Here is a 23,380-nt window from a genome sequence, read left to right on the forward strand (position 1 = left end):
GCTGATGCCAAGTATGCGAGGACGGCCCCGCGTAAACCCTGAACTGCAATGAATTGAGTGATCCTCTCTGCTAAACACATCCACCGATCGTGTCGAGGAATTGTCACAATGCATCTGTGACTGCCTCCCCCCTTTCACCGACATAGCAGAACCTCTTTCTTCTATTCCTCCTCGATGGGCCAAGCCCCTCCAAACTCGAACCGCAACCTGGGAAATGTTCGCCAGAATCAAGTATGTCAGCTCCTACCAGAGCCTTGCCTCGATTCCCTCAGCCTGCCTCCAAACCGGCCGAGTCCCCGTCCTCCACCTAACGATCTGCATCGCAAGATACTCCTTTGTTAGTCGAAGGCAATTGCTGGACACGGCTAACTCGGGAGTACAGGGTTCGTAACGTGTCCTAGGGGTTGTGGCAGATAAAGCAGGAAGTCGGGCGAAGAACACAGTACAAGATGGCCTCTACCCGATTCAATCAGCCCGACCAGCGAAAGGTTGCAAGTTCCCCGAGACCAAAGGGACGAGGTACGTGGGCTCTGCCGATCGCGGATCTAGGTAAAGACAGGACATCGGGGACTGATGGAACACGACCTAGATAATGCAAAGGATACTCTTTGCAGAAATGTGTTGATATATGGCCATTGTCGGTATGAGGATCAAGGTTGCGCTTTCAACCATGATCCAAATAAAACCCTTTCATTGCCATCTGATATGTAAGTGTTTTCTCTTCTTTCCTGCTGGACTTGGACCTCAGCTCAGGATCGACCGGACTGGCTTGCTCGACTCTTCTCGACCTCCCGAGGGGCAAATAAGGACTTTGCAGACAGCCAAAAACTTCGGCCGTCTGTGGAGGAGCGGTATCACAAGTATCTGGAGCATTTGCGCAAAACAACAGTGCCTCCGGTACACATACGGACGCCCTTCAATCGCCCCACGAAAATCTCCAGGCTTGGACAAGGGGGAGAGACTTTGATCTGCGTAGAGGAGCATCAATTTGCTGGGTGCTTAGTCTTCACTGGCGAAGACCTGGGATGACGTTTATCTGGACCCAGGTGCTGAGCACCTCACCACCTCCTTTCATGCACCACATTTTCGCTTTATAACTTCAGCCATTCTCTGAACACCTCTCCGAGGAGCCATCGAGCAAGCTTCACTCGCAGCTTTGCTGTCGAACGCTCTTATATCTCGAGACGATCGTTCAATAGCTGCTTCATAAGCAGCGGTATAAGCAGCACCCTCAGACCATCCCTCGTGTGCAGACCTGGTAATGGCACACTAGACCAGGCGGAATCCCTCGAACAGTCTCTCGTTCTCTCCGTCAAGCAGGGCCTCTCCCCACTTGGGCTTTACCAGTACGTGACTTCCCATCTACTTCCTTGCTGGGAGGCGCAAGCTGACTATTCCCAGCATACACATCCTGCACAACACCGCCAACCTCGCTGGACGAATCATCCTCAAATACCGTATGACTGGCTCCTGTTGTACTGCCCATTGTTGCTCCCGTGTTATTCTGGTACTGCAAAACTACCAGACTTGGTTTACGAGCTCGTCTCTTCACCGGCACTGCTGTACCACTTACCGCTTCTTCGCTCGTGCGCCATGCAGCACAGAAACTTCCAGGAGCAAAGCAAATCAGCTGATCCAACCTCCTTCGGCTCAAGTCAAAATTCTTGACGATAGAGGACACTAGAGGTCATGGCTCTTATTGTGTCGGCAAACCTTTGAATAAGCTGGGGCATCTGGAACTTCTCCCCGCCATTCTACGCATCAACGCCTCCACACCGCGGCTGCTTCCCGGCCAGTATTGCCCCGAAAAGAAAACTCCATACTGTGCAGCAACTATACTCCAGCTTCTCTCCTCACATCCCGGGAAGTACCTCCAGCTCCAGTTCCACCGCGTTACCCCGCAATCATCTCTCCATCAACTTCCTTCTCTATCTTCACAGCTCTTGCTCGGGTCCCCTTGAACGCTTCACCCGCGCAAGAATTAGATGCCCCCAGACTGCTGCTACAATTCAGTCCGACGTACCTCCTACACAACGCTTCGAAAATTGATCTCTCCCATGTTTGCCACTTGACAAATAGAGTCATAACTATTATGCTGCAAGTCAGCAAGCACGCGCTAGACGTCTCCCTCGACGTTTAGCTCATTTTACTGGCAAATCCTCCTTCAAACCACGCCTAAGACTTCATGCGGAGTTTTCAACTCTAGCCTCGCACATGCTCTTCCAGAAAGCACTCGCAAGACCTTCTGTACTGCCTCCCTTGGACTCACTCCGTTATTTGCTCTGGCACAACTCTCTCCATCCCCCGGCACGCGCCAGACTTCACATGGCTTGGGCATGCCCCCTACTTGTCCTGCCACCCCTCTTAGCCAAAGCAGCGTCGTTGGATTGTTCTTGATTGTCCATCCACCGTGGATATATTGGTTCGGAATCGATGCACCGTCTATTGTTGGTATTGCATTGAAGGATATCCCGAGGCTTCGAAAACTTCCAGTAACTGTCACGTGCGTCAGCAGGCATCGCGAAGCATCTGAAAGCCTCGTGGGTACCTCGAGAGAATGATGCTTGTTTGGAGATCCTAGGTTCCAGGGCGGTGAAAATCCGATGACTCGCCTGCATGGTTGCGTAAACAAGGTTGACAACGCCTTCCTTGCTCCCTGGAACTGTCCCACCATCGCTCCTCCCCGAATCAAACCGCAACTGTTATGTCCCCATTTCGACAGAGTACGCCCTTTCCCAGAGGCCGAGACCTGTCAGACCTTCCCGCTACACCCCTCGACCCATCCACGACGGCATGGACAAACCGTGTCTACGGCTAGACAGCCCCGATCGCTTCTACGAAAGTCCCCAAGAGAAGACACCGCCCCCACCCAACCCAGCCCCTCCTGCGATGGGGGTGACCGAAACAATTGTTCAACAACTGGAGGACGACCGCTCAATCTCTCCTGACAGTCCGATGGATCGCTCGAGTCCGGGTTGGAGAGACTTCATTACGAAGCAATCGCCGAAGCGTCCGCCGCCACAGATAGGCCCTCTTGCTAACAATCCACTAAACAGGTCGGCGAAGAAGACTCTAAGTGTAGACTCCCCTGCATTCACGCCAGCCACTCTCTCCGCCCCTGGCAAGAGTTCTGCAATATCATCCCAAGCTGTAAATGCGGCTCCTTTCACTCCTCGCGGCTTGGCCAGTGGTAAGCAAGTTCCGCGATCTGCCTCGTAGGAGAGGCTGACAAGCGAAGGCACCGTAACACCGATCCCGCAAGCAGAGACAGAACCGGCCACTTTCAATCCTGCACAGATTAAGGAGTTCACACCGCAGCAGACTTATGATATATCTACAAACGTGAGTCCCACCCCCTTCTCTCTGTCCAGATCGCGCTGATCCTGCTCCAGCCTCCCGCCAACGGCACTGCTCCAGACGCGCAGATGCCCTACGATCCGTTCTCCATGTCTTCGGTCGCCGACGCAATGCCTTCAGCACCGTATAACCCATACCTTCAAGCAGATAACAGCGCCATGCCAAGCAATGGAGCTGCTTACTACCAAGCCCAACCATCGTTCGCCGCGCCCGCTCAGCCAGTGGGTCTCCCAGTGTTTATTCTTCCCTTGCTAACGCGTCAAGCTCCAATACCACCTTTACGCCCCTATCGGACCTCACAGAGAGGATCTGACCCCGTACCAAAGAACTGTCCACGATTTCTTCATTCCCAATAGCCTTCGAGAAGACCTCCAGAGAAAGTCCGAGGCCACCCGCCAAGTAATGCCAAGTAAGTCTCCGTGAATATAACAACTCTCTGTATCTAACGAGCGCAGACTCTGGACTCCCTCGTCTTGAAAAGGAAAAATATCACAGCTTAGTCCCATTGGACACTAATAACAACAAGAGCGCTGCTGTCTTTGGTTTCCCAAGTTGGGTCTACAAGGCTCAGAAGGAGGATGGTAAATACTATGTTCTGCGCCGACTCGAAGGTACTTGTCCTGGAAATCCTGGGTGTCAATGCTAACGATCTGCAGGATTTCGTCTGAGCAACGCGGGAGCGATAGGACGTATCAAGGAGTGGAAACATATTTACAACGGCGGCGTCGTGTCTGTTATCAATTCCTTCACTACTCAAGCTTTTGGCGACAGCTCTCTCATCTTCGTCTACAACTACCACCCCATGTCTAAGACGCTCGCTGAACACCATTTCTCGCCAACCAATCGCTACGGTCATCGTGCACCTGCCAACGAACAGGTTCTGTGGTCTTACATTGTCCAAATCGCTTCAGCTATCAAGGCAGTCCATGGCAACAATTTAGCGGTTCGTTGTCTTGAAGCAAGCAAGGTTATCCTAACCGAAAAGAACCGTGTTCGTCTCAGTGGGTGCGCTGTGCTTGATGTCGTTCAGTTCGAGGCCAATCGTCCAATCCATGAGCTGCAACAAGAAGATTTCCTCCACTTTGGAAGGCTCATGCTCTCGATTGCCGCCAATAATCAGCACATCAGCATCAACGCAAAGGTCTCCATTGAGCAGCTTCTGCGTGCTTACACACCTGACTTCCGTAGCGCAATCGTTTGGCTCCTGACTCCAGCTCACGTACCAGCTACGAAGAATATCAATGACTTTCTGGCCAGCATTTCGAGTCACCTCGTATCATCCTACGATGCGTCTCTCCATGCCAATGATGCTCTCAATACCGTCCTGGCTGGAGAACTTGAGAATGGTCGTTTGTTCCGCCTCGTGACTAAGCTTGGCTTGATCAATGAGCGACCTGAGTACGACGGACAGGAAAAGTGGAGCGAGGTTGGTGAACGCTACATCTTGAAGCTGTTCCGAGACTTTCTGTTTCACGCACGCGACCCTGTCACCCTGCGACCACAGGTCGACCTGGGATATATTCTGACCCATCTGAACAAATTGGATGCCGGCTCAAAGGAGGAGATCAGACTTATCAGTCGAGATGAGCAGGATTGTATCATTGTCACGTATCAGGAGTTGAAGAAGCAGATCCAGCTGGCATTCGCCGAGTTGTCCAAGCCGGCGACTGTCGTCAAGGGGGGGAGGTATTAGAGGAGGAGGGCGATGGCCTTGGATATGTATGAGGTATTATCGGTATATGAATCATCAGAAAGCAAAGATATTTGCTTGCACTGACGAGCTGAAGAGCTGCCAGGTGGAATGAATGCAGCAGCGGGGAGAAATATTCAGTGCTCACGAGAAACGTATGCAGAGAGAAGCAAGCAAGCAAGCAAGCAATTATAATCAAAAACATTTGCAAATTCATCGGTTCAAGTTAGTAAGTAGCGCTCCGTAGTCATGGCAAGAATAATTTCAGAGAATCCAAAAAGACTGCAGAGCGTCATGCATCGAGATGCAAATCTCTACATTTCATTCATCGCGATCCTCGCTCCATTGCAAATCTATGCTAAAGCCCTTAGTGTTTCCTCCCATTTTGCAATCGGTTGCATCTGCAGTCGCCATTTTGTTCCCACCGATCCATCATGTAAAGCAGACTTCGCTGCAGCCCTTTGCGTTCCCGTAACCTCTTCGTGACTTCCTCTCCTCGATTGAATCATCATTCCTCCGCCTGCACAAACGGATTCGCTATCTCCTCGCTACCATCGACAGGGCTTACAAGAACCAGTAGCGTTCCTCTCGCCACCACAAGACCAAGGGGACGAGCCGAAGTGTTGCCTTCATCGTCGCGCACAACCTCATCCACATCATCAAGCACCAAGTTCATGAGCGCATCGTAGCCTTTCAGTGTTCCCGTAACTGTTCAGAATATAACCATCAGCTTCAATCCTTCTACCAATTCCAAAGCTTGTGGCGTGAAGAGGGGAGGGAAAGACATACCTTCCCGCCCACCAGTAAACTTCACGCAGATCTTCTTATCCATGTACTTTCCCAGGTCGAGGATGTTTTCTTTCTTTGGCCGTTCGCGATCGCCGGTGTGTCCGCCACCACGGCCTTCGTGTCCGCCTCGAGAGCCACCTCGTCCTCCGCGGTGTTCACCTTTGAATTGTTAGCTTTCTTGTTGCCGCTTCCAGCGGTGGAGGGATGAGTAGGAGAAGGAAAGGAGAAGGATGAGGCGATGAAAAGGGGAACACAAACTTCTACCGCCACCCCGTCCTCCTCGATGTTGACCTCGTTCCGACATTAAGGTGCATGGATCTCGAATGCTCCTTGCTTTTGATGTCCGCGCGGTGGGGTGGAGTTGAGGCTCAAGAATTATGGAGGCATGGACCTCTGACCCAATCGAGCCTAGTGAGCGGCGGAAGATTTCATATCACGTGTCGCAGCGCCGCAACGCAACCGAGGAAGCCGCCGCGGAGGATGGGCATCCGCTCTCCTTCCTTCCTCTCCTCTCTTCACGTATCACCCACCCCACGACGACGGAACAGCGCGCGAGGGAGACGAGAAGGAGTCGACGATTGCAATAATATCTCTCCGTATCCTCCACCCGTGGATTGACTTCGGATTATACCGAGGCCTGCGCGAGGAGGGAATTCACGTGTCCGGTGAAGCAAAGCAAGCACGCTCCGCCCCGCTCCCGCCTGAAGCATCCTGACCACCAGCAGGAATACATCGCCGCCTCCACCGGTTTACGTAAATCAGCTGCTTCCAAAATGGAGTCCCCAAATAGCGAACACCAAGCTGGCCTAAAGCGAAAACGCAGCCCTGTTCCTGGTGCCAGTGCAGAGGAAGGAAGACCTGCTGCTGCATCCGCTGCTGGGGTGCCCAAAATCGGCATCGGGAATGTGACGCAGATCAATTATTTGGTCCGCGCGAAGGCGGAGAGGTTGAGGTTGATTGAGGGGGATGGGGAGACGTTTGCGAATGTGCTGGGGATGATTGATGATTATGAAGGTATGTGAACGAAGAGGCCGGTCACGGGATTTGGGAGCTTGGGGAAGCTCCGCCGGGTTTGAAGCGTTAAATTCTTCCGTTGGATTATTCGATATTTTTCCTTTCATGGGAATAGGATTTTTTGAGCTTTTCTGATCTCTGCAGGTGTTCTCCAACGTCACGAAAGCCTCGCAGCCAATCTTGGTGCCAAGCTCGTTGGTCCTCTGCTGCTAAAGTCCTTCGAGAAGTTGTTCGATGGTCCTATCAAGATCACCTCGCCATCGTTTGGCCTAGATCAATCACCAGTCTCTTGGCTTGACATCGTCACATTTGCTCGCACCAACCCGGCCGAGTTTGTCCTCAGCGAGTCGAATCCTGGGGCAAGGGCTTGTCGATTCTGGATCAAAGGAGGACAAGTCGAGATCACAGAGGATGATTACAGATTAATCCAGTCTGGCGCACCCGAGCGGATGATACCAACACAGCCAATTCCTGAAGACGAGACCGCTGAACTGGGAACACTGAATATCCTGGAGAATCGGCTGACGATGCTTATCAAGAAAGCCGATGCCGTAGCCAGCAAAGCAAGACAGCTCAACTACCACCTCAAAGGACGCAAAGCCGCTGTCTTATTACGAAAGGCTGCAGACCAACCAGTCGCTGATGAGGTCTCATCTCAACATTTCTCACCACAACCATTCTCTGCCGTCAACGCCAGATCTTCAATTCCACCAAACGGTGAACCAGCAAAGATCCAACAGCAGCTCCTTGAACAGTTTCTATCCGATGAACGCCGACCCTCAATGTCACAACCGCGTCCGAAGGCAAGTCGAATCAGCACCGATGCCGGGTTTCACACTTTCAACGGTCAAGAAGTAGATTCTCGTCGCATGTCTCATCCCCTGACCCCCTCCGAAGATGGTACCGAAGGCCAATACCGAATCCTAATGGCTTCTAAGATCGAGAAATTGAGTAGAGGAGACGCCATCTATCCTCCATGCGATCGATGTCGAAGGCTGAAGTTCGATTGCACGAAGCATCTCACTGCTTGTCAAGCATGCACAAAGAAACACGCGAAGTGCAGCTGGAAAGACATTAAAGAAGGAGAATTGGATTATGTACCGCAACTATCAGCGACTTTGCAGCAGCCTCATTCGGCCGGAAGCGAGAATGGCCAGGTTCATGCAGATCATATTGATCCTAGTCTTAGCACTAGAGGTATAGCGGAGGGCCCAGGAGTGGCGATGATGATTTCTCAAGATGGTGAGCAACCGAACCATCAAGAGAAGCAGGACAGGAATTTGAACGATCTTGCTATGTTGACGCATATTGCTGCTGCCGCGAGTAGCAGATGAATGATGAGATAACGATGATGGATGGTTTACGTGTTGTACGATCGTGAAGTCATGGATGAAGAGCTCCTATGACCGGGGTGGTTGCGGGAGAAGTCCTGGCTTATGAGTGTAGACCACGAATAGCTAATTGACAATTCCTCCTCCAACCTCCTTCGCGGAATAATCTATTTTCTTCATTCCAATCCGTATCCTAAATCCGCAAACGGTTACCGCGCACTACCAAAGTGGGAGTTCCCCGTGTTCACTTGTTCTCCAGTCTGTTGTCCAATTCATTCGATCTGGCCTTGTCGACTACAAACAACTTATTCGCGGGGATGCTACGGAGATATTTCTACCCGGCATAATAGTGGCAAATTATTTCCAACTACATGGAACGGGCCGAGATTCTTCCAAATCAGCCAATGGAGTCTAGCCAACAACTTCCAACGCCGTTCCATAAGTTGGTTCACTTCCAAGCCTATTAAACGTACTTCTTCTGCCAACATCAGCTAAGGCTTCGTCGTTGCTTCGCCTCATCCCATTCCCAGTACATTTATAAGAAGGAAGGGATCTCTTTCGGACGGAATGTAGAACACCTTTCTACCAGGTCTTTAAAATGACTTCCCCCAACTCACTCATTTCCTTCCTCCTCGCAACCGCCCATCTGTCCCCTTTCCTCCTTTCCGTCTTACAGTTTTCCACCTTCTTTCTGCTCTTTTTCTTTGTTTCTTCACTAAGCGAGCAAAGTGAGGGGCAAAAGCCGACGAAGATAAAGAAACGACGCCTTAGACGCCCAAATCACAAATTGGCAAAACTGCAGATTTTTATTTAACGGAGATGGGTACGGGAGGCATGGAAATGTGGTGGAATATTCCTGTGTCTGGGGAGTGGTTTAGTGATCGACTTTTTGGCATTTTGCTGGGAGTGGCGGGTGTTATCAGCCTGGAGATACGGTGGGGGAAACGAAGGGATATTTGAGGGGTGGAGTGGGAGGGGAGGAAGTGAGAACTAAAGTGGTGTTAGAGGAAAGTTTGGAGAAGTTGCAGGTAAAGATTTGGGGTTTGAACTTTTCTGCTTATTGGAATAGGGACGTCTCGGAGAAAAGAAGCAACTGTTGAGTCCATTATTTTTGCTCCCGCTCCCATGAATACCTTTGGTGTTCCCGGATTGCAATTCGAGACGCTGGCGAAGTGGCATTGAAGGCTTTCCCAGAGGAAAGAATGATCGGTGCTAGCCATGTGTCCATCCTTTCGGATCCCTCCCACTCCAGACGAAGAACCTCCCGTGAAGATCTTGTTATTATCCATTGTGACTTCAGCGAAAACAGTCAGCCATAATGTTCTTTTCAGAATTTGTCCATGTCGCCCTCGCTCGAATGCTTTGCCAAGCTCGGTTCTCCTTTTGTACACTCTCACAAAACTCCCAAAGTCATCTTCGACCGAAAGATCGAGCTCCACTACTCCAGCTTCAAAGAGTTCGTGCCACACAGTCTCTCGATCTCAACCTCTTCCTCCTCTCCATCAGCGCAACTTCTCAGTCTCCCCTCCTTTCCCTCTTGCGGCGGTAGCCCTTAACCGTTCCTTCCACTGCTCCCTCGCCTTCTCCTCCCTCTCGTCAACTTCCTCGACCCACTTTCTCACACACTGCGGACACCGTCCTCTCATGTCCTTGTACGCCTCAGCAAACACCGCGAAGTCGCATCTCTTGTTTATGGTGATGGCGTTTCGGCAGAGCTCCCAGTACTGATCTGCTTGGCTTTTGGAGGTGGTGGTATGTATTGGAAAGTGATCGATTTATTGATGGAAAATCGATATGTTAGAGGTTGACAATCTGTAGAATGACTAGATACAGGAGAGTGAAGTGTAAAAACAGAGGAAAAGTGTCTAAAGTAAGGGATTTATTCCCATTACCCTTCGGCGATACCGGTAATGCCGAGCCCGCTTTCTCCGATACATTATTAATCAGCTAATAAATCAAAAGTAATCAAAATGACGATATACTAGTAAGCTTGGTAAGCTCAGCGAGTGACGCATGACAAATGAGAGTGGAGAACCCTAAATTAGTGGTTGAACCTGGTGCTGGAAGGACTAGTGAGCTAGCTATGGTAGCGTACCAATTTCAACACGCCTCCTCCTTATAGTCGAGGTTCGACGTCAGTGAGGCTAATAAGCCCCAATTTCGATCGTAGCAGTTCAAAAGCCGGTCTAGGGAGTGGTTTGGTGAGAATATCGGCCGTCATTTCCCCCGTAGGAACGTGCTTGAGATCGATTTCCTTGGTATTAATATGGTCCCTAATAAAATGGTGTCTAATATCGATATGCTTGGTTTTTTGCGAAAATCGGGCGTTCGTAGCTAGATCCATAGCTCCCTGAGCGTCCGTTTTTACCTCGATTAAGCCCATAGGAATCGATATTTCCTCAAACAGTTGCTTTAGCCATAAAGCTTCTTTAATTGCCGGCGTCAGGGCAACATATTCAGCTATAACAGTGGCTATAGCGACAGTTTTTTGCTTGGTACTAGCCCAGCTAATAGAACCACCAAATAGGATAAAAACCATGCCGGAGGTTGATTTGCGATCCTGTAAATCGCCTCCATAATCGGCATCTGAGTACCCTATAAGCCCTTTATTAGACGAAGCGTTATATAGAATGCCCATATCAGGTGACCCCTTAATATATCGCATTATACGCTTCTGTGCGGTACCATGCGATGCTTTAGGACACGAATTGGAACGTCCTAAGTACCCTGCGGCAAAGCAGAAATCGGGTCGTGAAGCTAATAATGGCCACATAAGTAATCCAGTTCGACTTTAATATTTAGTAATATTAATATTAATTCCATCAGGTGCCATAGGTTCGGCCATTGGAGTGGTAATAGGCATGTAACCTTCCATTTAATACCTTAGGAGCATGTCCATAAGATATCGATTTTAGTGTAAAAACACCGAACCATCCCGCAAACGTATAATTTCCATACCCAGAAGCGTTTTAATTTCTCCCATATTAGTCATATCAAACTTCTGATGTAATTGAGCTTTGATTCTATTAATATGGTTCATGTTTTTTCCTATAATAATCATGTCGTTCACGTAAATAGCAATTAGAATTAGTAGCTAATTAATCTCGTATTCCCGGTAGATATAGAGCGCTGGATTACTAAGTGATCGCTAGAACCCAATAGAGTGGAAAAAACGATCAATTACCTGATACCAAACCCTAGGGGCTTGTTTCAGGCCATAAATACTCTTCCGTAAGCGGCAAATAAGGTTCGTTCCTTTGGTAAAACCAGGAGGTTGTTCCATATAGCACTCTTCTTCTAATTCTCCATATAGGAACACTATCTAAACGTCCATTTATTGGATATATAGCCCATATTTAGCCGCTAGGGCTAACATGATTCGAATAGTAGAAAGTCTAGTAACTAGTACGAACGTTTTAAAGTAATCTACGCCATGTTCTTGCGTATAGCCTTGTACTATAAGCCTAGATTTGTGGCGTCCATTAGACTTAATTTTGAAGATCCAGCGGCATCCGATGGTTTTTTGGTGTTTTCGTACCACTAGATCCCAGGTATGGTTCCGCAAATGGGAGTCTAGTTCCTTCTTAATTAAAGGTCTCCAAAGATGGGCATCTAGACCAGAGAGAGCTTCTTTAATTAACGATGGAATTTTGGAAGCTTCTGTATTCTGGTTACTAACTATTAAAGCTCGGTGATCCACTGTTTCCCCGGCAATTCTAGTCGATTTCGGACGTCTAGGGAGTAGTTTACCCCTAAAACTGACCATTTTGGGCGCCTCCTGATTTGTAGAACCCTGTTTAGAAGCACCTGTGGGTGCTACAGGTTCTTGGTTGTTCTCAAATAGGGGCTCAGGGGGCTCGCTTAGGTCAGGAGCACCCCTAATTGCGTCACGTGACGCGTTTTCAGTAGCACCCCCTTCGGTATCGGAGTGATTTTCTCCATCGTTTTCTGATGGATCATTAAGCTATTGATTTCCAGTATTAATAATAATGGTATCTCCGTAATCTGTATCGGGGTTGTCCGAATTATCGGTGGAACCATTATCAGATTCTGTAGTAGTTCCCACTAGTCTTCTATATAGCTGGGACGCTGGGTTTAGGAGTAAAACTCCCTTGACGTGTTCTTTAATAGTACAATAGTTAGAAATGACAAATATCCGCTTATGCGGGTTCCAAATTCGGTATCCAGAACCACCATAGCCGGTAAAAATGCCCCTAAAGGCTTTGGCCATGTGCTTATACCATGAAGCTATTTCCTTAGGTATATGAACGTATGCCAAGAAGCCGAATATGCGTAAGTTGGAAACGTCCGGTTTAGCCCCATAAAACGCTTCGTACGGAGTCATACCGATTTTGGGCAGGTGGCACTAATTATAGGCGTAAATCCCATGTGTAGCGGCTTCCTCCCAAAACTCGTATGGTAAGCCCGATTATTCTAGCTCCGTACGCTCTGATTCGATAATCATACGCATACTGCGTTTAGAAACACTATTCTGCTCAGGCATATAAGTAGTAGTTGGTTCCAAGCGAATACCCTTTAATTTGCACTATTCCTTGATTTGGCCCGATACAAATTCCGGAGTATTATTAAGACATAGGCATTTGACTTTATTCCCAGTTTGGGTTTTAGAGAAGGTAACCTGATTTTGGAGATCGGTAAAATAGCTCTTTCTATCCGAATTATACGCTGCCATACGATATTTGGATCCCTTACAGGTAGTGGACAGCATATAAGTGTTTCCACTAAGGGAGGCTACCCTTAATGGCCCCCACATATTGATTGCGATATACTCTCCTGGAAGCAGTTTTTTAGGGTATAAATCGCTCATACTAGCCCTAATAATTTTGCTCATATTACAGGGATCGCAGTCAAACGGGTTTTGATTTTTGAATTAGAGTCCATTAACGTGGTTTACCGATTCCAGGATATACTTCGTATTTAGGTAGCCATATCTCTAGTACCAGGTTTCCAGGGAGGCTAGCGCGTCCGATTTTAACGATTTTAGGGCACGCCCTAAACCAAATTAGTCAAGCTAATATAACCCAGTGAATGGTTTATATATACCGGTTACTATAGTCGTTCCGTCATTAATAATATGGGCTTTCCCAGTGGAAAAATTAATGCTTCCTCTAGCTTGGGTAATTTTGGGAATCGATAATAATAACGTGTTTCGGAATTAGGGGCTATATAGTACGTTATTTAGCTATACTTTTAGCTCAGGAGTGGTAGATAGAATAATAGTTCCCTTACCCTTAATAAGAATCGTAAATTCGTTACTAAGGGTAATAGGGAATAGTTCTATATCTTTATAGGTAATAAAGGAGCTTTTACTCCCCGTAAAATGGTCCGTAGCGCCCGAATCAATATACCAGATATTCGCAAAATTGTCGTCATGTGATTAGCTACTGAGCAGGGCACTGAATGTCGATTTTCTAGTAGTTGATTTTTTGGCAGTATAGGCCTTTTTATAGATAGTTAATAGAGCTAATAGAGCTAATAGCGCCTCCTAATTAGTGGAATTAGAGTCCTTTCCATTGGAATTAAAGTAATCCTGGGCTAATTTATACGTAGTATAATCTTTAATATCGTGTCCTTTGAATTTGTAGAACGTATAATAGGCATTTGGATCTCTTCCACGCTTCGGCTTATTATTTGACTGATTTTCACCATCCCCTTGGATAGCTAGTGCCTTTAGAGTGATATCTGGGTTAAAAGCGGGAGGTTTAGCCCTGAGCTTTTCCTCCTTAGTGGAAGCGTCCGCTTTGAGTAATTCCAGCTTTAATTTATCGACGTCAGCTCTGATGGAATTCAGGAGGGGCTTGTATAAGTCGTATTTCTTTAGGAGGCCACGAATCAGGTATCCGGATACAGAAACGTCCGAAATCGATCTATTTACCCCCTTGATTTTAGCTACTTTGCGACTAATGCGGTTAATAAAGTCGTCCATTCCCATAGTAGTATTAAACGTGATAGTTTCCATTTATTAAAGGTATAGGGCTTCCTTTTAAGCTTTTAGCTATCCAGCTTTAGCTTGAATCTGGCTCCAAATTTGGTATGCGAGCTTGATTTCCTTGAATTATTGCCAGGTATCGTGGGTAATAAGTAAACTTAGTACCGCTCTGGCGATTGCAAATTAACGAGTAATCGATTTATCGTCCTTTGGGCCTGCTTCTATAAGAGCAGGAGCTTGATCAGGATCGACAAATTGCCATAGATCTTCGACGATAAAGAGGTTCATAGCGTTGTTTATCCAGGAGTAGATATTGTCGTCCGAGAGAGGCTCAATTTTCGTACCTTTATAGGTGATATGGGTTGATTTTTTGGAATCCGGCATATTGGATTTTGCGGAGAATTTCTGGCCGAAAATGGCTGTGTTTTTGGCGAATTCTGCTGACGCGAAGCCGAACTAATGGGTGAAATTCACCAAAATTGACGATTTTGATGATTTTTTGGAAATGGTTTTGGAATGGACAAGCGAGTACTAATGTCAAGTGACGCTTGGATCGCTTAGTAAAGCACTAGCCGGGCTCAGAACCTATTGGAAAGTGATCGATTTATTAATGGAAAATCGATATGTTGGAGGTTGATAATCTGTAGAATGACTAGATACAGGAGAGTGAAGTGTAAAAACAGAGGAAAAGTGTCTAAAGTAAGGGATTTATTCCCATTACCCTTCGGCGATACCGGTAATGCCGAGCCCGCTTTCTCCGATACATTATCAATCAGCTAATAAATCAAAAGTAATCAAAATGACGATATACTAGTAAGCTTGGTAAGCTCAGCGAGTAACGCATGACAAATGAGAGTGGAGAACCCTAAATTAGTGGTTGAACCTGGTGCTGGAAGGACTGGTGAGCTAGCTATGGTAGCGTACCAATTTCAACAGTATGGCCGCAGAGCGTGTATTGGATTTCGTAGCTGTTGCACATTGTGACGGAATCGAGTCTGAATGAGGTATTGGCTTGCAAGATATATGTGCCGTGATGGCAATGTAGAGGAAGAAAGGGTTGTCGCTGGTGGGTTCTCGAGGGAGTCGTCTTGTGATGCGTTGCGAGGGTGTATTGTGACTTTGTTTGTCGCAGCTTTCAATGATTAAGGCTCGGGAATTCTTTTGTCAACGAGGCTTGGACAAGAACAAACAAAGGTTTGTATAAGCTCGAGTGCAAGTGTAGGGGATATTACGATTGGCAAAGCGACAAGTCAAGTTACTTCTCCGCCCATTCAGTGCTGAATTCCTTGTTATTTCTTTAAAAGCGACCCGGCTTCAACGCCAATTCTCGGTAAGCGACAAGTGCCCCTATCTTCACTTTCTATTCTTCTCTTCACCCAATTCTCACTCAATTTACGTATAACTGTCATTCATTACCCCTCATATCCAAAAATAATTTATGTTGTTCATTTATGAACATTCCATTTCATTTGATGTCAAGTAAAGAGCTCACTCACGCTTTCCTTTTCCCTTACTCGTACTCCCACCTCCACCAGTCCGCTTCGCCGCCCCAATTTGGGCTCTGATACAGTTTGCACGGAAACTGTAAACCCATCTGACATCGTCCATCAAGACCCAAGCCGGGATAATTAAGAAATAGCTGGGTCGTGATGGAAAGATGTATAGTGAATGAACAAGCATTGTTTAGAGTTGACTTGCTCTCTTTATTGGTAAGTATGGGGGGGGGGGGGGTAACACCATCGCATTGTGTCATGTCTCCCTTGCCCTTGAGAACCTGCTTGGGATGTAATGAAAAGAAAATCAGGAAATGGACAGATATTGTTTATAGTTACACCATGCGTTTTTGTTGGACACAAGGAGGGGACGATAATGATATTGGCTCATCCCTGCCCTGTTCTTGCTCTACGTCGATACGAGGATCTTTGATCTTCTTCGGTTGCACGTTCTTTAGAGGTTGCACTAATCGGGGTACAAATCAGGAGCTCCGAAGCCCTCATCACTCACTATATTTGGCTAAGCTAGCATCATTTGCTACAATGCTAGAACAAGGTGGGGATGTCAAGAGTTTATGCGACGTGAGATCTAGCTTTTTCTTCTTACTAGGCTTTCCCAGGTTCGCTATCTAATAGGTATGTCAATGATTCTTTGTTGTGGTTAGTGTGGGGGGTTGGGTAATTTTCTTTTCTAGTGAGTCCTGAAGTCCTCCGAGATCTGATTGTGTGAAACATATGTTGCGATTGGTGATGATGCATTCTTGATCTTAACGCAATGGTGTAATACGCTTGGAATCCAGGCTTCCACACTCCGTCATCTTCACGCATACCCATCAACAATATCGTCAACTTCTTTACTCTTGGCAAATTGAACGAACTCCCTAACTTCAAAGCCAACAGTCAGCACTGTTTCACCGTCTGCTCTCCTCTGTAACAGAGAAAAAGAAAAAGAAAAGAAAACTTACAGCTAATCTTATCCTCCGCATCGACCGTCCCAATCAACTCGTCGACCTCCGCATCGGTTACGTTTTCCCCAAGGCCTGCCATCAGCTGCCGGAACTGCGCAGCAGTAATGGAACTCTTTAGACTTGGATCGAACTCTTTCCAGGCTGCTTCACTGTCGCCTGCCACTGCTGCAGCCTGGGTAGGGACGGGTCCTGGAGCTGGAGCGGTCGGTTCAGGGGCAGAGTGTCTCGAACGGCCTCCTGTCATCATGGAGATGAATCCTATAATACATGTTAGCTTGGGTATAGAAGGAAGGGTATGAGCAACTATGGGGGGATGCTGACCATCGAAGTTTATGGATCTACCTCCTTGATGATCTGCTGCACTTCATCATCGCTGGGATTTTGGCCTGATTCTTTCATCACCCGTGCGAATTCCTCCACTGTGATATTTCCTGGCCTACTGTCAGCAAAGCGAAAGAGGGGTAGCGCTGCTGATGAAGAGCTGGCTTGGGGGGGGCGGTGACGAACCTCCTTTATCTGCATCCTGTCTCGAATTAGCCAATGCTTCCGCACTCTACTGGAAAAGCCTGCACTCACATAAGAATCAAATAGGTCTTTGAATATCTGTATCTCCTCTGGGGAAAGTGGTTTATGAGCCTAAGATCCCAGCGTTAAGAGCGGTCAACACAGCCCACCATGCTGTAGCCGAGGTCCACATACCATGGTGAACAAAACTTGCTAGCTATGAAATTATAAACGAGCTATAGATGGGATGTAGTATAGCTTGGGGTGAAAGTTTATGAAAGGAGAAAATGGGACGAGGGAAGGAAACGGCTGAAGTACGGATGAAAGTAGCGGCGAAGATCCTTGAAACGAGCCCCTGTCACAGATTGTCTCAGACGATTGTCACGTGTTATGTGATCTTTCCCTGAAATCAAGCGAGCTAACTCATGGAAAGGGGTTGCGAGGATTTGTTTATGCATTCTCTAGTTCGCGCGACAAGTTATCTGAGAAAGAGCTCCAACGAACTCGTCTGGATCCCACCCCCTCAAGAGAGTATTGCCTTACGATTCTACGAATCCCAAATCGGCCCAAAAGCAGGAACACCCTTGCTCTCTAACCCATAAACAACCTTCCTCTTAACCTTTGGATTGGAAATAACAAAATCGCCTCTACTTCCTCCCTCCTATGAAGTACCCAAACAATCCTCGTCGAGCCCGGCCTTCCCCTCCCCTCTTTCTTCATCTTCCCCGTATCAATATTCAATAATCACGCCTCGCTGATCGACCTTCTTTACAGCCGCACAAATCTCCTACCCATAAGTCTCCAACGAACTCGGCGTACTCCAGACCACGCGGATTTTGGTATCCACAAATGGAACATCTTGGATTACGCCCAGACAGAAACTGATTCCCTAGCCAATTGTAACGATGATGACCTTTTTGAAGAGGAGAGCCATGAGTAGGACACCCGTAACTGGAATTCTTTTAACCCAGTGATAGAATTGTGGGTTTTCGGTTGCATCCCGAGTCCAGTCTCCTGCATTTGAGATCAGCAGACTTCTGCCTGATCCCTCTCTCGCGGGGATGCATGTGAATGAATGCCATTCCCTGAGAGGCGAGGCAGAGATCCGGTGCCCAACGAAGAGGGCGATCTTCTCCGTGAAATGAAGATGGATTGCATGGTTTGAGTGTTCCCGGCCACAACGTGGAGTTTGTAAAGGCGAAAGCAGGGAAGGACCGCATGGATGGTAAAGATTAAGAGGAACCAACAGGCGGGGAATTTTATGGAGGTTTTGTCAAGCGAGGATGGACATTGGGCACAGAGCAGCGATTCTACCCAAAACAAGGCAAGTAAAAACCAACCCCCCAAGCGATGAAAGTTTTCGAATGTGTTGTGTGAGATCATGGGAGATTTCGGAGATGCGGTGATGATGAGACTGAAGATGATGAGGACGAGCGTCTAAGAGGTTGTTAAGATCGATGAAGGCGAAATTGCAAAGTCTTGGACTCTTGGGTGAAGAGGGCGGTGAAGAGCGTGAACCACGTAACTAAGCAGACGAACGCCCCGCTGGGGATTCCGCCGTACTCGTAAGCTTTTCAGAGGACTCGACGTATGCAAAGAGGGGCCAAGACTGGCATGCTCCAGCAGATCCTATAGAGATCAAGAATTATATTCATGGACTTTTTGAGTTCGTCTTGGTATAACAGAACCCACAACTCTCTTCAAGAATCCGTTAACATCATAATCCAGCCTCACCAAAAGCGCAATCATAGCATTGGCACTCGCAACGCTCGCCAAGCCAGCTAATAAGCCAACATTGTTCAACCTCATTTTGTTCCCAACCATCAAAACCACAACAACAATCATATTCAGCAGAAACACGACACTAAATACCTTTCGATAGACAGCGAAGAATGTATGCCGGGCATTGCGAAAGAACTCTCCATGCTTCTTTGAAGGAAGAGGTTCATGGTCCGAGGCGTATATGAGGTTGAGGTCTGTTGTGAAGTCTTGCTTCTCGGATCCTAGAGAGCATGGAGTGCTGCCACACATCACGCTTCTGATATCTGATTGCGCCAGAGCTTTCTTTCATTCGACCTGATCTTCCGTACCCTGCCTCGAAGGGTTTGCTTCCCCCCACTTTGAGGGGATGCTTTTATTTAGTGTCTCTAACTTTGATTGAGAGGGAGACAAGCCTTGTGTATCACAGACACTGTGCCATGTCGCCTACCAACACAGGGTGCGGAGGAGTCAACACCGGTTGCTAGAAGAGGCAAATATGTAGCATAGATAACGTGAAGGCGTGGAGATTTCGCTCGCGGATTCCCATTTTGACTTCCCGCGAAGAATATCTATTGCAAAGTTCGTTGCAGAGCCAATTGAAGCGGTTGCCAAATGAATGCAGAAGTTCTTTGCAGTATATAAAGAATGGTGTGCTTTCAGAATTTGGCAGATCCGAGAACGAGACGGATTTGTCTTTTTTGAGATACTTGAAGCCTTGGATAGAAAGACGTGGGGTGGGGACGACTTTATTTGGCGAAGCGGATGTGAAATTCAAATTGAAAGGGCGTGGCGCTATATCGATTGGCGGTCAACATTCTGGCCAGACAAGATGTCACGTGCTGCGCACAGGCATATATATAGCTTCTTCACCGCCATTAGGGCACCATCATTCATACATATTCATACCAAAACACATACATTTCCACTTCCACAGCTTGTCCAGGCCGTGACACAAGACGTGCTTCCCAGCGTGCAGTTTCGTCACAACCCAACTGAGGCCTAGACCAACTGTGACTTATTCTCAAGCCTGATCAGGCAAGCTTGGGGTACTATAATATCAAAAGCCAAGGCCGATCCACTTCCGCCGGCTCCGCCGGCCGGCCTGACTTGCAGCGGGCGGGACCGGGATTGCTGAAGCATGTACCATGCGGGTGCTCTGTGCTGATAAAGTATTGTAATCGCCCTCCAACATTTGGAATGCAGATCGCCGGGGTTGTGTTCTGGTAGAGGCGCGCACGGATTAACTCCATGCTGAAACTCTGCCGATACTTCGATCGAGCCATGCTTTCGTTGGCTGGCTTTGCAAGCCCCGCGCTACATTGGTCTTGTACAATACATTTTTTTTCGGGCTCAGCGGGGGTGGGAGTCGCAGCCGGGTGAGAGTTGAGGTTTCCAATGGGGTGATTTGACCTAGAATTTTCTGGTGCAGCTGGGCTTTGGCACAGTGTGACGGGATAGAATTATCGATTTGGCAACATTCTAATACGACAGCAAAGACTACTCGTCTAATGAGCGATAACGGAGGGTTACCAGCAGAGTTGAACGACGAGCAGTCGGAGTTTCAACTAATTCGAGAATTTTAGCTTGAGTATGTTGCGCTCTTGGCATGGAGTGAGCACGATCGGTGTTCCTCCATTATTACGCGATTGGGGGTCGGGGATTCCAAATAACCGAATTCCAAATAATTTCTTTCCTGCCAAGAATGGCCTCAGCACTATAGGCTCCATTGCAAGACATTCTTGAGACACCTTTGAAATCGAGCAAGCCACTCAAAGTGCTAGAAATGGACTGGTGTGGTGCCCTGGGTAAGAAACAGAAGTATGACAATTCGGCTTAGGAGTGGGGTTTTTGGATGGGAACTCTAGACGAAAATAGTTTGACGAGTACTTAAGTTTCAACCTTGGCTCCCTGACACATCCGTAAACACAAACTTCTACATCTGTCAAAATGGATATTGTAACTTGGGCATTCAGTCGCATGAGAGAGGGTCGAGATCAATCAGCGAGCTTCTCACACAACCTAAAAACAATTGGAAAACCAGACTAATAGATGTTAGGCCTATATCGATGCAAATGATACCACTCGCAAACTTTCTGCTCATGGAGTTCGAACATTGGTTCGGCAGCTCACTTGTGGCTTCAATCATCATGGCCTAGTGGGGCGCGACACCGTCTGCATGATTAACTTTAATGACGTGAGTGTTCGAGGAAAATCTCTCAGTTGAATTTCACTGACATTGTTCTAGATCAACTACACTGCCGCTTATCTTGGGACAATCGGGGCCGGAGGTTGCTTCACTGGAGCAAATCCTTGCTACAATGCCCGCGAGCTAACCCACCACGTCAGAATCATAGCAGCGAAATTTATCCTGACGGAATTGGAGACACTTGACATCTCAATCGCAGCCGCCAGAGAGTTTGGCATACCTGATTCGAATATTTTCGTCTTGAACTTTCGAAATGAAACTATTCCGACAAATCACCGCTCGTGGAATGCTCTACTGGAGCACGGAGACCAAGACTGGATCGAAGTAAAGGACTTGTCTACTCCTGCAGCATACGTCAGTACTTGTGAGACAACGGGACTACCCAAAGCAGCTATCATTCCTCACTCGTACTTAACTTCTCAAGCTGCGATCATAGAGAAGCAGTTGCTAGCAAAGGAGGGGGTGAGTCGCAAAGACTGCTGGGTAATAATAACTGACGTGAACAGATCTCATATCTTGTGGCTATCCCTCCATTTCATATGTTCACGGCGCCAGTTCAACATGCTTTACCACTCAGAAACAACATGACAATATATACCCTTCCACGGTTTGATGAGAATTCTTTCATGAACGCAATTGAGACATTCAAGATCACTAGAACTATAGCTGTGCCGCCTATCTTGCTCACCCTGTCAAAATATCCGGCGTCAAGGCCTCAATCACTCCAACAGGTCCTTGTTGGAGGATCACCTTTCCCACTCGGTATCCAGGAACAGATGTATTCAAAGTTGCTACCCCAGGCAAGGATAACAATTGGGGATGGAATGACCGAGGATGGATCGGGAGCGTTTTGGAAAGAGAAGCGGAAGGACACGACGGGAAATATTGGCCAATTACTGCCCGGAAGTAAGACGAGGTAGTGTAGAACAAACAGTTTCTAATATTACCAACTGACAAATGGCCCAGAGTCGCCGATCGAGAAGGAAACGTCTTGACGAAAGAAAATGTTTTTGGAGAGGTCCACATCTACAACCCTCTCGCGATGAAAGGATATCTCAACAACAAATCTGCAACTGACCAAGCATTCGCACTGGACAACTGGATACACGCCAATGATATTAGCCATACCAGAGACAAGAACTGGTCCGCCGTCGGTCGTTCAAAAGACTGGATCAAAGTTCGCGGTTGGCAAGTCAGTCCTGTTCAAATTGAAGCTGCTTTGATGGAACACCCAAATATCTTAGACGTAGGCGTGATTGGCATTCCTGCACCTGATGGATGCGGCGAAAGTCCAATGGCGTTCGTAGTTGTTGAGAAGGGCAGTTCCGTAGATGCGGACCAGATCAAGTTGTTTCTGGAAACTCGTTTAGCTCGATATAAGAACGTTGAAGAGGTCTGCTTCGTTGAGCAGATCCCTAGGAATCCCGCCGGGAAGATTCTGCGAAGAGTCCTGCGAGACATGAGGGAGGCTGAGGAACCGACTCCAGACCAAACGGCTGCCAGAGAATATGCTGCCGCACTTCAACAGATAAATTTATATGAAAAATTGAAAGGTTCCGAGTCGAATTCGACCGCTGTGAGCTCGAGGGTAGTAGGATCCGAGGAAGAAGCAGCAACTTCCAAGAAGAGGAAAAGCTGTTCAACGTCACAATTTTGGCCATGGCGGAAGATGAGAATTCTTTCAACGTCATAGGGGAGTGGCTTATTTCTATGTTGGAAGGTCTGCGCGAGTTTTGGTGGCTTTGGAGTTATGCGTTCAATAGCACGGTAGTTAGAGACATCGAATATCTTCCTTGAGATACTTTGACAATTCAATATTGATGCACAGGACTCACCTAGCTTACTATGGGTATTGTAGCACCCCACTTGGGGTTCCAGCTCTCGTGCTCGTGCTGCCAAAGTTAGAACGGCGGACGGCGAGAGTGGTGGATTTAGTCGCCTACTTGGCACAGACATCGGATCGGATATGAATCGAAGTAGATGAGACTTGTGATCAGACGACAGTGTTGCCAGTACGTGGTGGACATGCAGTGAGATAGATGTATGAGGACGGGTGTTGTTGTGGGAAAGAGTGATGGTTGCAGAGAAGCTGAGAACCAGAGAAGATCGACAGGCCCCGCACCCCACCGCCGGAAAAGCGGTGGCTGGGGTCCCCTGATTTCGGCCCAACATTGCAGGGAATGCCACCATGGCATGGCATGGAAATCATCACCCCGCAAAATCCGCATCAATCCTGGATTCCTGGACTCCTAGACAGAGTGCGATGTATTCCTCCTCCTCCTCCTCCTCCTCCTCATTCTTCATCTCCATAGCTCGG

General features: G+C 47.7%; 5 protein-coding genes across 5 annotated transcripts; 3 read left to right on the forward strand and 2 right to left on the reverse strand.

Moving 5' to 3' along the window:
• Positions 1 to 29: 29 nt before the first annotated feature.
• Positions 30 to 5,319, forward strand: K444DRAFT_612300 (PAB-dependent poly(A)-specific ribonuclease subunit PAN3). The gene is made up of 9 exons (XM_024880099.1): positions 30 to 231; positions 383 to 519; positions 590 to 707; positions 3,057 to 3,190; positions 3,239 to 3,342; positions 3,393 to 3,578; positions 3,622 to 3,766; positions 3,813 to 3,968; positions 4,014 to 5,319. Exons 2-9 carry the CDS (start codon positions 450 to 452, stop codon positions 5,048 to 5,050), a joined length of 1,950 nt encoding a protein of 649 aa, XP_024737943.1. The 5' UTR covers positions 30 to 231; positions 383 to 449; the 3' UTR covers positions 5,051 to 5,319.
• Positions 5,320 to 5,351: 32 nt separating this feature from the next.
• K444DRAFT_612303 (U6 snRNA-associated Sm-like protein LSm7) lies at positions 5,352 to 5,896 on the reverse strand. Its single transcript, XM_024880100.1, has 2 exons — positions 5,837 to 5,896; positions 5,352 to 5,755 (listed from the first exon to the last, which is right to left on the reverse strand). Exons 1-2 carry the CDS (start codon positions 5,877 to 5,879, stop codon positions 5,556 to 5,558), a joined length of 243 nt encoding a protein of 80 aa, XP_024737944.1. The 5' UTR covers positions 5,880 to 5,896; the 3' UTR covers positions 5,352 to 5,555.
• A 536-nt stretch (positions 5,897 to 6,432) lies between these two features.
• On the forward strand, positions 6,433 to 8,342 carry K444DRAFT_560497 (uncharacterized protein). Its single transcript, XM_024876902.1, has 2 exons — positions 6,433 to 6,850; positions 6,995 to 8,342. Exons 1-2 carry the CDS (start codon positions 6,610 to 6,612, stop codon positions 8,182 to 8,184), a joined length of 1,431 nt encoding a protein of 476 aa, XP_024737945.1. The 5' UTR covers positions 6,433 to 6,609; the 3' UTR covers positions 8,185 to 8,342.
• A 7,875-nt stretch (positions 8,343 to 16,217) lies between these two features.
• On the reverse strand, positions 16,218 to 17,222 carry K444DRAFT_720818 (uncharacterized protein; the record flags this gene model as incomplete). Its single annotated transcript, XM_024888492.1, has 3 exons — positions 16,218 to 16,866; positions 16,935 to 17,077; positions 17,165 to 17,222. Coding segments are annotated over 3 exons (543 nt in total), but the record flags the coding sequence as incomplete, so codon positions are not given.
• A 3,582-nt stretch (positions 17,223 to 20,804) lies between these two features.
• On the forward strand, positions 20,805 to 23,074 carry K444DRAFT_652494 (acetyl-CoA synthetase-like protein; the record flags this gene model as incomplete). Its single annotated transcript, XM_024885801.1, has 5 exons — positions 20,805 to 20,813; positions 20,914 to 21,051; positions 21,103 to 21,525; positions 21,570 to 21,979; positions 22,030 to 23,074. 5 exons carry the CDS (start codon positions 20,805 to 20,807, stop codon positions 22,754 to 22,756), a joined length of 1,707 nt encoding a protein of 568 aa, XP_024737947.1. The 3' UTR covers positions 22,757 to 23,074.
• Between the last annotated feature and the right edge of the window lie 306 nt (positions 23,075 to 23,380).

This window comes from Hyaloscypha bicolor (assembly GCF_002865645.1).
Source record: "Hyaloscypha bicolor E unplaced genomic scaffold K444scaffold_57, whole genome shotgun sequence".
Taxonomy (NCBI): Eukaryota; Fungi; Ascomycota; class Leotiomycetes; order Helotiales; family Hyaloscyphaceae; genus Hyaloscypha; species Hyaloscypha bicolor.

Bases quoted from the DNA above. Each gene is read 5' to 3' on its own strand.
- K444DRAFT_612300 (XM_024880099.1), top strand. From the start codon at position 450: ATGGCCTCTACCCGATTCAATCAGCCCGACCAGCGAAAGGTTGCAAGT. The intron at 520-589 runs GTACGTGGGCTC...AACACGACCTAG, and splicing joins CCCGAGACCAAAGGGACGAG to ATAATGCAAAGGATACTCTT. The intron at 3,343-3,392 runs GTGAGTCCCACC...ATCCTGCTCCAG, and splicing joins CTTATGATATATCTACAAAC to CCTCCCGCCAACGGCACTGC.
- K444DRAFT_612303 (XM_024880100.1), bottom strand. From the start codon at position 5,879: ATGGATAAGAAGATCTGCGTGAAGTTTACTGGTGGGCGGGAAG. The intron at 5,756-5,836 runs GTATGTCTTTCC...TATTCTGAACAG, and splicing joins GTTTACTGGTGGGCGGGAAG to TTACGGGAACACTGAAAGGC.
- K444DRAFT_560497 (XM_024876902.1), top strand. From the start codon at position 6,610: ATGGAGTCCCCAAATAGCGAACACCAAGCTGGCCTAAAGCGAAAACGC. The intron at 6,851-6,994 runs GTATGTGAACGA...TGATCTCTGCAG, and splicing joins GATGATTGATGATTATGAAG to GTGTTCTCCAACGTCACGAA.